Source organism: Acartia tonsa, chromosome 1 (assembly GCF_053477335.1).
Source record: "Acartia tonsa isolate MP-2025a chromosome 1, ASM5347733v1, whole genome shotgun sequence".
NCBI classification, from domain to species: domain Eukaryota; kingdom Metazoa; phylum Arthropoda; class Copepoda; order Calanoida; family Acartiidae; genus Acartia; species Acartia tonsa.
The window spans coordinates 21,365,340-21,379,732 of record NC_137260.1 but is presented as its reverse complement, the minus strand read 5'-3'; the positions used below and the strand labels follow the sequence as shown (position 1 = coordinate 21,379,732).

Genomic DNA, 14,393 nt, shown 5'->3' with positions numbered 1-14,393 from the left:
GAAGGAAATTTATTTAAATAAATATTGGTACTTTTGTAAACCTAACTATTAAATAATATGTTTTACATGACAATTTTCTTCCCTGAATCTTTTTTTTCTTTCTAAAATTTCAAATTGAAACCAGAATGAAGAATTATATATGTGTTATTTTGTCAAAGTGAGAGTCAATCTGATTAAATTCAATTAAACTTAGTTTGACATTGATGATTAAGAAATTAAAGTTAGTTTGATAATTGATTTTAATCTAGAGTCATGAATAAAGATAATTGTTTACAGTTTAGGCAGGTACCTAGACAATAAAATATACTTTCAAAGATGCATTGACATACAAATTTGTTCACTTACCGTCAATTTAACGTTTATACATCAAACATAATATTTAGCTAGAATTTATCTTTAAAAAAAAATACTAAGCAATGTATAAACAATAAGTTTTGTATTGTGGTCTTTCCGACATTATTAATATTTTTAATTAATTGTTCAAAAATTGCAAATGACATTTTATTTTAAAATGAATTATTAGGATCGAAAATTGCAAAGATATAATGAATGAGCATTAGGTGAGAGGTCATTATTGTAGATTTATGATTATTGTCATGAAAATAATTGAACTTGAAGCTGTTTATAGTGCCTATATAAAATGACGTCATACTGGCCTACCATTAATTAATAATATGTAAACTGGCCTGCCGTTGGTAATTTAGTCTGTGTATTTGTTCATCATTGGTCATTTGTATTGAATGACGTCATTACCAGAGAGAGAGTTTGTTACACTAGTCCCCAAAGTTTTATAATAACATTTTCTTATTCGTTGGCTCATCAACTTTGGGGACTTTAGTAAATTTGATTTGTTGGTTAATTATGTTGAGTTTTTGAACGTTTTAACGAATAATTTTAATCTTCTGAAGTGATAATCTTATGAAGCATCATTGGGGATGTACAACATTTTATCGGCCATTGTCTTATCCATTTAGATCCCTGACAAATTAATAAGAATAAGTTGGAAGATTTATAGCCAAAACATCTTTATTATTAGATAACAAATAATATACCAAATTGTTTTAAATAGAACAAAAAATAATTTTTTGAGTCCTTAATAATCATAGTAAATAACTTACCATTGCTATTACTGTTATTAAGTATAACTGGCAAAGTTGAGGGTGTGTAGGATCTTGTATTCAGGTCGGTAATGCTTCCACTCTCATCAGTTTTACCTAAATAGATTATATTCATAAGTAGACGCGCACCCTTTACCCAACAAGGATTGGAAAATCTACCAATTTATTTCGTTCATATTTAGCATAAAGTTCATCAGGTTCTAAAAATTATATTAATTTTTTTTTACAAAAAGTATTAGTTATCTTTATATACATAAGAATATAACAATCCAGGAATAAGGTATAACCAACAAGCAAATTAATTCGAAAATTGATTTGGGGGGCAAAATAACGCAACCTTTATTATATTGCCTTTTTCAGCTGTCGTTGGGGGGCAAAATTTGTATTTCACCATAGATAAAATATATGTAATCGCGGCATTGTGTGCATCATCAATAATCAAAACAATCTTTTAGTAGCAGACAATAATTTTATGTATATTGACAATATTATGAAAAGGACTGTCCATAAGAATTTTTTTTAAATTTTAAGCATACTATATATATTAACAGAATCAAGATATATACCTTTGAAACTTCTGACCTCCAACTAAAAGGTTTCCGCCCGTTTTTTGTGCTCCTTTATTGGCGATCTGTATAGTTTTCTCTCCTAGTTTTGCCTCCAACATCGCTATATGTCGCTTACAGGATAGAGGTTAAATTTTTCGATGGGCTCTAATTGCTATACTTCAATATAAAATCCAAACAGAAAGCAATTGTTCATAGGCGTCCAAGGGGGGGGGGGTAATGGGCCATTTGGCACCCCCAAACGATTTTGGGGGTGCCGTAGGCACCCCCAAAATTTTGTGAACAATACACCCCCCCAAAAAAAAATTACCCCTACCTTGGGGGTACCGTAGGCACCCCCAACGATTTTGGGGGGGTATTTACCCCCCCCCAAACGATTTTGGGGGGGGTAATTACCCCCCCCAAAATAAATGTTCTGTAAAAAATTTTTTTGGGGGGGGGGTATTTACCCCCCCCAAATTGAATGTTCTTAAAAAAAAATTTTACTGTCCAACCAGTTAAAACAGTTCTTAACCATGATAACAAAAAATTTAATAGTTTGATCATGTTTTATTTGCTTGGGCCTTTATAAGGGCTAAAACCATCCCGGGGATCTATGATGTAATTGTAAAGCACTGAAGATTCCATAAAATAGATACCTAACTAAATCAAATATTTCATTAAATAATGAAAAAGAATTTCTATAGGCGATTTCTTTTGGGAGGATGTCAGGGTGTCTCAAAACTAGTTATAAAACTTACCAGGACCTATAAGACGCTTCACTTTAAAGTAAAATCATATTGGTTCATTGGTTAGTGAGTTAATTATTGTACTTTTATGTTCTAAAGAATGAGATACTACTATATATTTGAATAGTAGTGGCGCCCTTAGCATCTAAGAACTCGTGTTTTCTAAAGGGTAAAAAGGGAGGAGAAAAATAGCCTAAAACCACTCAAAGGATTGACCTATAATAGTGTGGAACCATCATGGGATCTATGTGAAGCTTTCCTAAAAACGAGAACTCAGTATTAAAAGTAATGAAATCTGAAGCTATAGTCAAATAAACCTTACTTACTACTTTATGTTATAAGATAGTACTTATTAACTTAATAGATTAGGTAGGTGCTTTTTTTACATAATTAAATTACCCCCCCCAAAAATTTTACCCCCGGGGTAAATTAGTTTGGGGGGGGGGTAATTACCCCCCCCAACAGATTTGGAGGGAGTATTTACCCCCCCCAACAAACTTTCGGGGGGGTAATTACCCCCTCCAATCAAATTTTACCCCTGGGGTAAAAATTTTGGGGGGGGTAAAAAAAAATTTCGGCGCGCTTCGCGCGCCATTTTACCCCACCCAAACACGAATTACCCCCCCCCTAAAATTTTTTACCCCCCCCCCAAAAAAAAGCTTGGACGCCCCTGCAATTGTTATATGAATAAAGTTAAATTTGTACTTTTATTTCTTTTTTCCTATTGTACAGTCCTAATTGAGAGTACAATTACAAGTTTTAGATTTAAAATATAGATATAGTAGATCTAGATGATCCATCTGGCCTCTTATTCCGTCAAACTTAACAATGAGTTTCTAAGCAGACAAAACCTTTTTGTTTATTTTTACATATATAGGATTTGTTCCATTAATACACATGATAATTTTTTCCCCTATATAATTTCCTGAAAGTTATCATTAGAAATTAAACTATGCATATCTGACTTATATTTGTTTTCTCATATGTTTCACTTTTAACGAAGCTAAATAAAATGCTTTATCCTAAGCTTTATCGGTACATTTTCTAACCATTAGAATTACCTGATTATTCCTCAACTGTTTTCCTGTTGGCTGATTTATAGATTATGTATCTAGATTATATCTAACATCGAACCAATAAGCACCCAATAAAATATTTACACGTAGTTCACCATATTGCAATGGACATAGCAAAGGTGGATATATTGACAGGGGAAAATGTGTCGTCAATTTAGGTTGCTAACAAACAGGGATATAAAGGAATATAAGACAATGACAAATAAATAAATAAATTGATGTATACCCCCAATGATGCTACACAAAATAACCTCAGTTTATTATAATTAGTGGTTGAAACGGTTTGAAACATTCAACTTTATGAACCAATCAATCAAAATTCAGTAAAATCACCAAAGTTGTTTTACCAACGAATTAAAAAACGTTATTATAAAATAAGACCAGTATAATAAACAGTCAAATGGCCCCTTCCTCCCTTCTAATATGGTACTCATTTATTAGTCGGTTCGTTTAACCAGTGGGAGGGAAGGGGATAAGGTCAAGTATGTGGATTGTGGGTTTTGTTGTTTTATCCAGCTAACAGTAAATTTTTCTAAAGGTGCACGAAAATCTGGTGCAACATCCATGTAATAATAGATCATTTACCATAGTGGGTCTGTTTTAATGCTAAAAATTGTATCTTCGAAAAAACAGGTTTTAAGCAAGTATGGTGAAATAGGGTTAAATAATTAATTCGCTTGTTGGTTATAGCTAGCTGGATTGTAGCACACGGGTTAAACTGTTTTTAACCTATTTTTAAAACGTATATAAAAAATATACTATGACACCAGTAGAATGAGACTGCAGAGCCTAAATTTGAATTAAGTCCCCAATAAACTTTTTTGGGGGGATTTAAATATTAATTTTACTGTTGCCGTGATCATTTTGACCGAAGCAAAAGGTCTTTTTTTTATTTGGGTAAAATTCGTAGCTTTTAGAGTGTTTTGCTTCATAAATATTGTATTCTGGTATAGAGTAAAATTAGGCCTTATGATTTTACTATAAAAATTCACTAAAAAGTTAATTCTTTATAATATATCAACGAATTAACATTAACATGTTTGTGTTCTCTCACTTATTTTAAAAACATAAAAAATGGCTGTAAAGGGTTAAATGACAACAAATGTTTATGCAATACAACAAATTTATTTTTGTCACATATACAAATGTGTTATAAAATAAGATTATTCAAACTTATCTTTTAAAATAATTTTAAAAAGTATGTATCTTTTATGTGTATGGTTTTCATTCTTTTTATTTTAATTAAATAAAAAATATTTAACTACATTGGAAATACGTCACTTTGTGAAAACACTCTTTTTTTGAATTGTAAAGAATTATATAAAACAAGACTTCTTATTGGTTAGATTTCAGAATTATTTGTTTTATTGTAAATGTTAGATTTTTCAATGAAATTAATTGTTTTGGAAAAAAAATTATTTCCAATGAACAGAGTAATTTTTTTTTATTGTATCAATATAAAGTGAATTATATAAAAATGTTCTTTAAGCCACAATATTACCCGAAGTAAAAAAAGAGCTTTTGCTTCGGTCAAAATGATTACAGCAACACTAAAAATTAACTTTTAAATCCCCCAAAAAAATTTTATTGGGGACTTAATTCAAATTTGGGCTCTGCAGTCTGATTCTATAGGTGTCCTAGTATATTTTTGACCCCCCATTCAAAAATAGGTTAAAAACAGTTTAAATATATAGATATCTCGATCCATAGATAGATGATCAAATAAAATAGATAAACCAGTAGATACAAATAGATGTATAAACTCCCAAATTAACTTTAGATTGTGAAATAAGTTCGCAAAGCTTTTATGTGTTTTTGATATGAAAACAAAGTAGTAAAACTAGATAAACAGTAGAGTTAACAAGAAAGCATGCCAACCCTTGCTTATTTATTCAAAATAATCCAAAATCAATTCGCTATTAATTGGCATTTTTATTCATCTTTTTCCTTTTAATTTTTATTGCAGGGACATATAACCTAAAGATAAACCATCTTGTCTCTATGTTTTTGCCATATTTCTTCATGAATTATAATTTTAGTGGTCATTTTTACTCAAAACTCATGCTTTACTATGTAAATGATCTCTGTTGTATAATTTGCACACATAAACAGAATTAGGCCAATGCATCCCCCCTCCCCTCAAAATTCAATTCAAAGAAGGACTTCTGAAAATAAAAGAGAATATGAGATGAGAGGCAGAAAGCACAACTGATAAGATAAAATTTAAAGAAAAAAAACAAGATTAACTTTGTTCATAATTAGCACAGAAACAACAAGCTAACAATATTTCAGACTAATAAGACTTTTAATATCGGAAACACAAAAGATACACTACAGACAGCACAAAAATATCTTTCAGTGACTACTGAATTGAACATAAGGACAAACCATACTTACAAAATAGCTTCGTTAAAAAAGGAACCAAATCATTTTGCTTTGCAAATTAAATTTATTATTGTCACTTTATGTATTCAACTTAATTGTACATAAAGCTTTGTTAATATTAAAAGTTATCAAAATAAACCTAAAAATATTTAATATCAAATGCACATTTACAAACATTACAGATAGATAGATAATAGAAAGATGCTGCAGCAGCAATTTTTTAGCTTTGAATTTGCCTTCAATACACACGTCTTTGAAAAGGTTGACGTTTAATAAGAGATATAACTCTCGACGAAAAAAAAAATTGTAGTATCAAATTAAAGTTGTGCAACAGTTGAAAAGCAGGTATAAAGCGGCTGTCAGTCCCTATGATTTATCCTTTTCCCTGCATTGAAACTAATTAGCTGGATACTGATAGAATACAGAGCTATCCTAATTGAAAAATGCAGATAAACAATATTTCTCTGTTTCTATATTGTATTTTATATGAAACAAGATTTATAATAATCAACCAAGTAGAGCTCTTGAAAAATATTACAAAAAGGTTAGATTTTTAAATTTGTCCAATTAAATGTTGTTAGACCTAAGCAGGGCATTTAATGTTGCATGTTAATGTGCATGTGTTAAAACACAGAAATTATAAAATTTAAATGAATTGAAAGTGATCGGAATCTAGATTGAATAAACAAACAAAAGCTTGAAAAATCTTTTCTAAGAGATAAGAATTGTATGCGAAAACTTTGCATAACAACCCTCCACTTAAATGACCGTTTACTAAAAGTTTCCAAAACACATTAATATAATGAAATATGTACAAAAAAATTGGCAGATAACAAATGAAAAAGGTATTTTGCCTGTTATTTAAGATCTCGCTACCTATCCACTACAATTAAGCTACTAATAAATTAGGAAAAGATATCATTTTGCATATTACATGCAAATATTTATTTTTCTACCATAAAAAAAGTGTTTACCACGTGGCCATTTTCCAGTATTCCATGCATAGTCTACCAAGTGTTTGCGCTCAGAATAATATTTTACAATCTCATACAGAGGTGCAGTGAAAAAAAAAAAAATTCTTTCAAAAAAAATACATATTAAGACATTTATATAAATTTGAGAAGTTTTTGTTTATCAGCATAAGACCTTTTCCACCCTTATTCAAAAACTCATAAAAAAACCTTTTATCCTCCTTAAAACGCACTTCTAATCTAGGTTTTCAGAAATTTTACTTAAGGGATGTTGAAATTCCTCATTTCAAAAATGTCTTAATGTTAGTGGATATGAAAAAAGCTTTGATATCCTACTACTTTGATTTAAAAATGTATTTTTATTCCATAACATAAAATAACACACATTTCAAATTTTTTTATCTTTGCTCCTACACTACATAAAGTGGACAGAATCTTTAAGTGGAAGCTAAACGAACATTGCCTTCTACTAGGAATTCTTAAAAAGATTTTCAGAAAATATTGTATAGCATATACTCAAATATATAAAGATAAGAAAAATGTTTGGATCATGGAAAGAAAACAAAGTCATTCCTAAATTAGGACAGAAGTCACCTTCCTAGTAAGGACATAAGTAGCCTTCCTTAAGTGACAATTTCTTAGATGAAGGGCATAACATGCCTCCCTTAACAAAGATTTTGCAAGATTGAGGACATAAGTAGCCTCCCTTCACCTCACAAAACCTAGCTTTTTGATCCTTCACATAGCAAAATCTTGCATAAAATTGGTTTTTGGTCCATCACATAGCAAAATATTGGAAAACTTAGCTTTTCTGTCCTTCACATAGCTAATTCTTGCAAAACATAGCAAATTCTTACAAAACATAGCAAATTCTTGCAAAACATAGCAAATTCTTACAAAACATAGCAAATTCTTGGAAAACTTAGCTTTTCTGTCCTTCACATAGCTAATTCTTGCAAAACATAGCAAATTCTTACAAAACATAGCAAATTCTTGCAAAACATAGCAAATTCTTACAAAACATAGCAAATTCTTGCAAAACATAGCAAATTCTTACAAAACATAGCAAATTCTTGCAAAACATAGCAAATTCTTACAAAACATAGCAAATTCTTGCAAAACATAGCAAATTCTTGCAAAACATAGCAAATTCTTGGAAAACTTAGCTTTTTTGTCCTTCACATTGCAAATTCTTGCAAAACATAGCAAGTTCTTGGAAAACTTAGCTTTTCTGTCCTTCACATAGCTAATTCTTGCAAAACATAGCAAATTCTTACAAAGCATAGCAAATTTTTGCAAAACATAGCAAATTCTTACAAAACATAGCAAATTCTTGCAAAACAGAGCAAATTCTTACAAAACATAGCAAATTCTTGCAAAACAGAGCAAATTCTTGCAAAACAGAGCAAATTCTTGCAAAACAGAGCAAATTCTTGCAAAACATAGCAAATTCTTGGAAAACCTAGCTTTTCTGTCCTTCACATAGCTAATTCTTGCAAAACATAGCAGATTCTTACAAAACATAGCAAATTCTTGCAAAACATAGCAAATGCTTACAAAACATAGCAAATTCTTGCAATAAGGGTCCCAAACTCAAAAACGAATTTTCAGCGCGATCCGACTACTGGTTCTTGAGATACGGTGACCTGGTTTCCTTGGTACCGACGGTAAGATTTGGGAAATGGTTCTATTCCTTAGTAAATTTGGTTAAGTCCAAAAATTCTTTGCCACTTAGAATATTTTTGACCTGGTGTCCTCTCAGTAGGTACGCTTGGTGTCACCTGGGTATTTTTCTTCAAAAATTTGACTGAGTGTCAAAAAATTTTTGGACTTAGCCAAATTTACTAAGGATTCGAACCATTTCCCAAATCTTACTGTTGGTACCAAGGACACCAGGTCACTGTATCTCAAGAACCGGTGGTCAGATCGCGCTGAAAATTCGGTTTTGAGTTTGGGACCCTTACTGCAAGAATTTGCTATGTTTTGCAAGAATTTGCTATATTTTGTAAGAATTTGCTATGTTTTGTAAGAACTTGCTATGTTTTGTAAGAATTTGCTATGTTTTGCAAGAATTAGCTATGTGAAGGACAGAAAAGGTAAGTTTTCCAAGAATTTGCTATATTTTGTAAGAATTTGCTATGTTTTGCAAGAATTTGCTATGTTTTGTAAGAATTTGCTATGTTTTGCAAGAATTCGCTATGTTTTGTAAGAATTTGCAATGTTTTGCAAGAATTTGCTATGTTTTGTAAGAATTTGCTATGTTTTGCAAGAATTAGCTATGTGAAGGACAGAAAAGCTAAGTTTTCCAAGAATTTGCTATATTTTGCAAGAATTTGCTATGTTTTGCAAGAATTTGCTATGTTTTGCAAGAATTTGCTATGTTTTGTAAGAATTTGCTATGTTTTGCAAGAATTAGCTATGTGAAGGACAGAAAAGCTAAGTTTTGCAAGAATTTGCTATGTTTTGCAAGAATTTGCTATGTTTTGCAAGAATTTGCTATGTTTTGTAAGAATTTGCTATGTTTTGCAAGAATTTGCTATGTTTTGCAAGAATTTGCTATTTGAAGGACAAAAAAGCTAAGTTTTCCAAGAATTTGCTATGTTTTGCAAGAATTAGCTATGTGAAGGACAGAAAAGCTAAGTTTTGCAAGAATTTGCTATGTTTTGCAAGAATTTGCTATGTTTTGTAAGAATTTGCTATGTTTTGCATGAATTAGCTATTTGAAGGACAAAAAAGCTAAGTTTTCCAAGAATTTGCTATGTTTTGCAAGAATTTGCTATGTTTTGCCAGAATTTGCTATGTTTTGCCAGAATTTGCTATGTTTTGCAAGAATTAGCTATGTGAAGGACAGAAAAGCTAAGTTTTCCAAGAATTTGCTATGTTTTGCAAGAATTTGCTATGTTTTGCAAGAATTTGCTATGTTTTGTAAGAATTTGCTATGTTTTGCAAGAATTTGCTATGTTTTGTAAGAATTTGCTATATTTTGCAAGAATTTGCTATGTGAAGGACAGAAAAGCTATGTTTTGTGAGGTTTTGCTATGTGAAGGACAGAAAAGCTAAGTTTTGCAAGATGAAGGACATAAGCAGCCTTCCTAATGTAAGAATTTGTCAGACAAAGGACATAAGTCACCTTCCTTAAGTTAGATTTTGTTAGATGAAGGACATAAGTAGCCTTCTTTAGATCAATTTCCAGTGACTTCTGTCCTAATTAGGAATGACTTTGTTTTCTTTCCATGATCCAAATGTTTTTTTTTTATCTGAGGCTTAAGATCTCAATAACAACTTAACCGATTAAGTTCTATAGTTAGGGTAAGTCTCACAAAGGTCCTGTGATGTTTTAAAGTTTTTTTTAAGAGAGATTTCTAGTCTTAGAATTGGCCAATTTTCTAGTCTTTCTCTGCCTCTTCCAATACAGTTTCCCTAGATACTAGCTCTAGCCCAAAGATGATAGCTGCTACCAGGGAGATGCTGTACGTATTGGTGCAAAAAATGGGGACAATTTTTAAATTGATTTGACGGGGCTGTTTATTTACGTCACAAGTGAGGGGAAAGAGAAGGGAAGGAGGAAAGAAACCTCCTAGAAAAGAGATGGGGGTATGACGTCACACGCCAAAACAATTTGAAATTTGTCCCCATTTTTTGCACCAATACGTACAGCATCTGCTACTATAATTTTTTTTTGATATTATTTAACGAATACACATTAAAATAGTTGGCTAACAGAATGCGGTGTACAGACATTTCTGCAACTAGTAAAAGAATAGTTATTGCATTATTGTCAATTTCAATATTAGATGTGTAAATTTTAATATTGTTTCCAAATTGGCAAAATTACACATAAATTATATCATATATAATTTTCCTTTAATATAAAACAATATTAACCACATGCTCTTAGCTTTAATGAAAGACTCAAGTATAGAAAAATCTATTATTGAGATTTAAGGATTTTTTACTATAAAGGGGTGAAAAACAGTAATAAATAGAATGAAACACTTTAGCATGTATGACCATAAAATAAAAAAAACACCGTTTGAAGGCAATAGATATAATTTGGAATTCATTGTTTTGAATGGTTTGCAAGATATTAAACCATTCTAATACAATACTGTGCTTGAAGTCATGAGTAGGACATAGCAGCAATATGTATCAACATTTCGAACCAATGGTTCATATATTAAAATATACAATATAGCCGCTTTGCAAAACCTGGCCAAATTTTATGATTTTTATGTAATAATCTTTGATTGCTTTCATCATCAATTAAGGCGTTAGTGCACTAATGTACAAAAACAGAGAAATATATGATTCTAAAAAGAGGAGGGGAAAAGGTTATTGCTTTGAAATAAAGAAGAAAGTACAAACTCGCAAACAATAGTCACTTGTAAATAATTTTTACAATAAATAGTCTTTTTGAAATAAAATTAAATGAAATCAAACTTTGTATGTAAGTTAAGCTTAACTAATAGAATATAGATTATTTATTGTTGTATCTTTTAGAGAACCTATAGTAAAAGTGGCTGACTCAGATTATGACGTCAGAAAAAAATTAACCAATGAGAGGCCAGTATACACAGTGTAACTGACCAATGGTAAAATTTATAGTGGCCTCTCATTGGTTAATTTTTTTCTGACGTCATAATCTGAGTCAGCCATTTTTACTAGGTTCAGCATATTAGTATCTACTAACAAAATTATATATTTTAAAAAAGTTTTTAGCTCCCAAAATGCATAACTTGTGTGTTTGTCAAAGCCGCCATGTGTTTCTAATTTTTGCTCACATTGGTTGTTTATTTGTTTTCGCTTCTCTGTAAATATATCAAATTTTACCAGTTTCCCTTCCGACTCGAAAATGCAAAACTAAGTCTTTTTTTTCTCTTAATGAAATATTCTCCATAGAGGGCCATATATTAAAAAAACATTAATTACAGTCAGGAAAAATAACATCAACAACAGATTTTTAATAATAATTTTAATGTTACTTGTGAAATATTATATAATGGCTTAATTATAAAATAATACATTTTATAACCAACAAAGCAGGTCCAAATGAACTACATGTTTAAATGTTATATTTTGCAAATATATCCCATTGGTGCAATGTCATTTATTGTCCAACTAAGTATTACTTATTTTAACAACAGGATCACAGACGAATTCTTGCTTTCTCAAGTATGTAAACTATCTGTAACATCTAATTTCTCATTTTTAAAGGAACCAATCTAAATACTATTTGCAGAGACAATAGGATTAGGTATTTTTCACAGAAAAACTTACATTTTACCAGAAGGGATGCAAAGCTCACCATAAAGATAACAAGTGATTTACAACTTTTTTGCTTTAAAAATTGAAGGGCGGCAACCAGTTTAAATAAAACATTCTTATTAAACTGCGAACCAAAAAAATAGGCAAATATGAATTTTCAGAATAGCAGCTTTATTATTCATTTAGGATGGTTTTACTGTAAATATGAAATGTAGATGCATCTTTTGGTTACAAGTTTCCACTGTTATTTTTTTAATACTCAGCACCAATGAAGCACAAGATCTCAAAAACAGCATTTGGGGGAAAAACTAGTGAACCAAAAAGATATGCAAATCCAAAACAAAGCAATGGAAAAACGATTTTTTGCACTTTTCTCCTCTTTTAAAGATTTTAGAAAACTACCATGGTATTGGTATTTGGAATGTCCACACAAACCTAGCCCTACTCCCACAGACCTCTTTAATTACATTAAAAATAAATTATTTGGACATGAAAAGAAACAATTGAAAAAGAATTTTTCTCCTCAAAATTGGTTGCTTTTCTTTTTACGACAAATACGTAATTGAATAATGGATTTTAAAATGTGACACTTAAAAAAAACTCTTATTTTTGGTTTATAAAGATTTAACTTAATCTATTATGTATCTTTTATTGCTTTAGATTAAAAGATTTTTTTTTTATTATTTGTTTACTGTAAACCTTCATCCCAACGCTACCATTTGATATTGTGAAAACAATAACACAACAATAACATTTAATTCTTTATCAATTACCCTAGAAAAAAGTATATACTGCTTTCTATATTTCAAATACAATACATGCCAAAAAATTAAACTAATAACCATAGACGTCAAAGGGTGTAAAAAAAGTTTAAACCCCCTCAAACTTTGAAACTCCTAATTTTACCCCCCTCAAAAAAATTATTGGACATCCTTGCAACAACAAATAAATAGTTGATATAGTTTAGATTTGTTCTATCTATTTAAAAGGCATTGTTTTAGAAATATACAATAATAATACCATAAAATTTAACCTAAAATATCTGTATCTCTCCGTAAGTGTTATTGTAAATGAATGGTCCTATAAAATGTCACTTAATTACACTTTCCAGGTTCAATGTCCAACTTATATCTTCAGGGTAAGAATGTTAAAAGAAAAAAAGAAGAATGGCCAAGGAAAATAAATCATTTTAAAGAGAAAAATGATGCAAAATTTAAACCCTGTGTCTTTGTAAGTTAATTATTTTCGAAATTACGAAAAAAGTTTATTTTTAAAAAATAAATGTTAGTTTACTAATCATAACTTACCGGTTAACAAATCTAAAATAACCAAGACCCCAAAAACACTTTACAATAGCAGCTAAAAAGCTGAAAAAATATGTTTACCCTGTACAAGTTCAAACAAAATAAACTAACAAAAAATCAGTCATCCTTATACTAAAGTAACAGGATGTCTGTTTGTCTATATGTTTGTGTGTTTGTGTGTCTGTGTGTCTGTAAAGAAGGATCTCGCTAACCGCTGAACCGATCGGGTTCTCCTTAACAGGGTAGCTTCTCATAGGTCCCGTGAAGGTTTATAACTATTTTCTTGGGGGGTGGGACACACCCAACCCCCCAAAAAAATGAAAAATCCCCCCCCCCGAAAAAAAATTTTTAAAAACTTTTTTACTAAAATTAAAAATATGGGGGGGGGGCAATTTCGCCCCTCCCCCCCAAATTTTTTTTTTTTTAAATTTTCCTTTTAAAATCTAAAATAAGAAATTGGGTTATTAAATTCGACTCTCTCCTCCTCAAGTGCCCCCTAGAGGCCTCTAGGGGCGTAGCCGCTAGTCTACAATAAAATAACAAGCCGAGTTATCTAATTCACATTTCAGGTATAGAACGGACACGGACAAAGTGAGTTGTAGAGTAGCTTCACTACAAAAACTTGTGGTATATTACCTCTCTGCCAAATAATATCTTCAGAATTTCCTTGTTTTAATCTCTGCATTAACATTTTATTCTTCCCTCTCTCCTTCTCTAATTGAGACCTAAAAATATAAACATTACACAATTTACAAGAACAATTATGTCCAAAGTTCTCAAGGCTTTTGTGTAAATGTTGGTAAAATGGGATTGTTTGGGAATTTATACAAATTAAGTTTACTGAACTAACTCTGATGTAAAAATAAATTATAAGAATAGATGTATAATCCAGATAACTACCTAAAGCCAGCAATAGTCATCTTTTTCGTCTGCTAGTTTTTTACTTTCTGCTCTTTTATAGCGACTTGGTTGTGTTAATA

At 30.6% G+C, this 14,393-nt stretch overlaps 1 protein-coding gene across 1 annotated transcript in view; it reads right to left on the bottom strand.

Annotated features, from left to right (window-relative positions):
- LOC145314857 (uncharacterized) overlaps positions 1-14,393 on the bottom strand; it is a 73,966-nt gene that overhangs the window by 50,185 nt on the left and 9,388 nt on the right. The window contains exons 3-4 of the mRNA XM_080154941.1: positions 14,050-14,138; positions 1,119-1,214 (exon numbers count right to left, since the gene is read on the bottom strand). Coding sequence (XP_080011067.1) covers positions 1,119-1,214; positions 14,050-14,138 — 185 coding nt within the window. The remainder of the gene's footprint in view (positions 1-1,118; positions 1,215-14,049; positions 14,139-14,393) is intronic.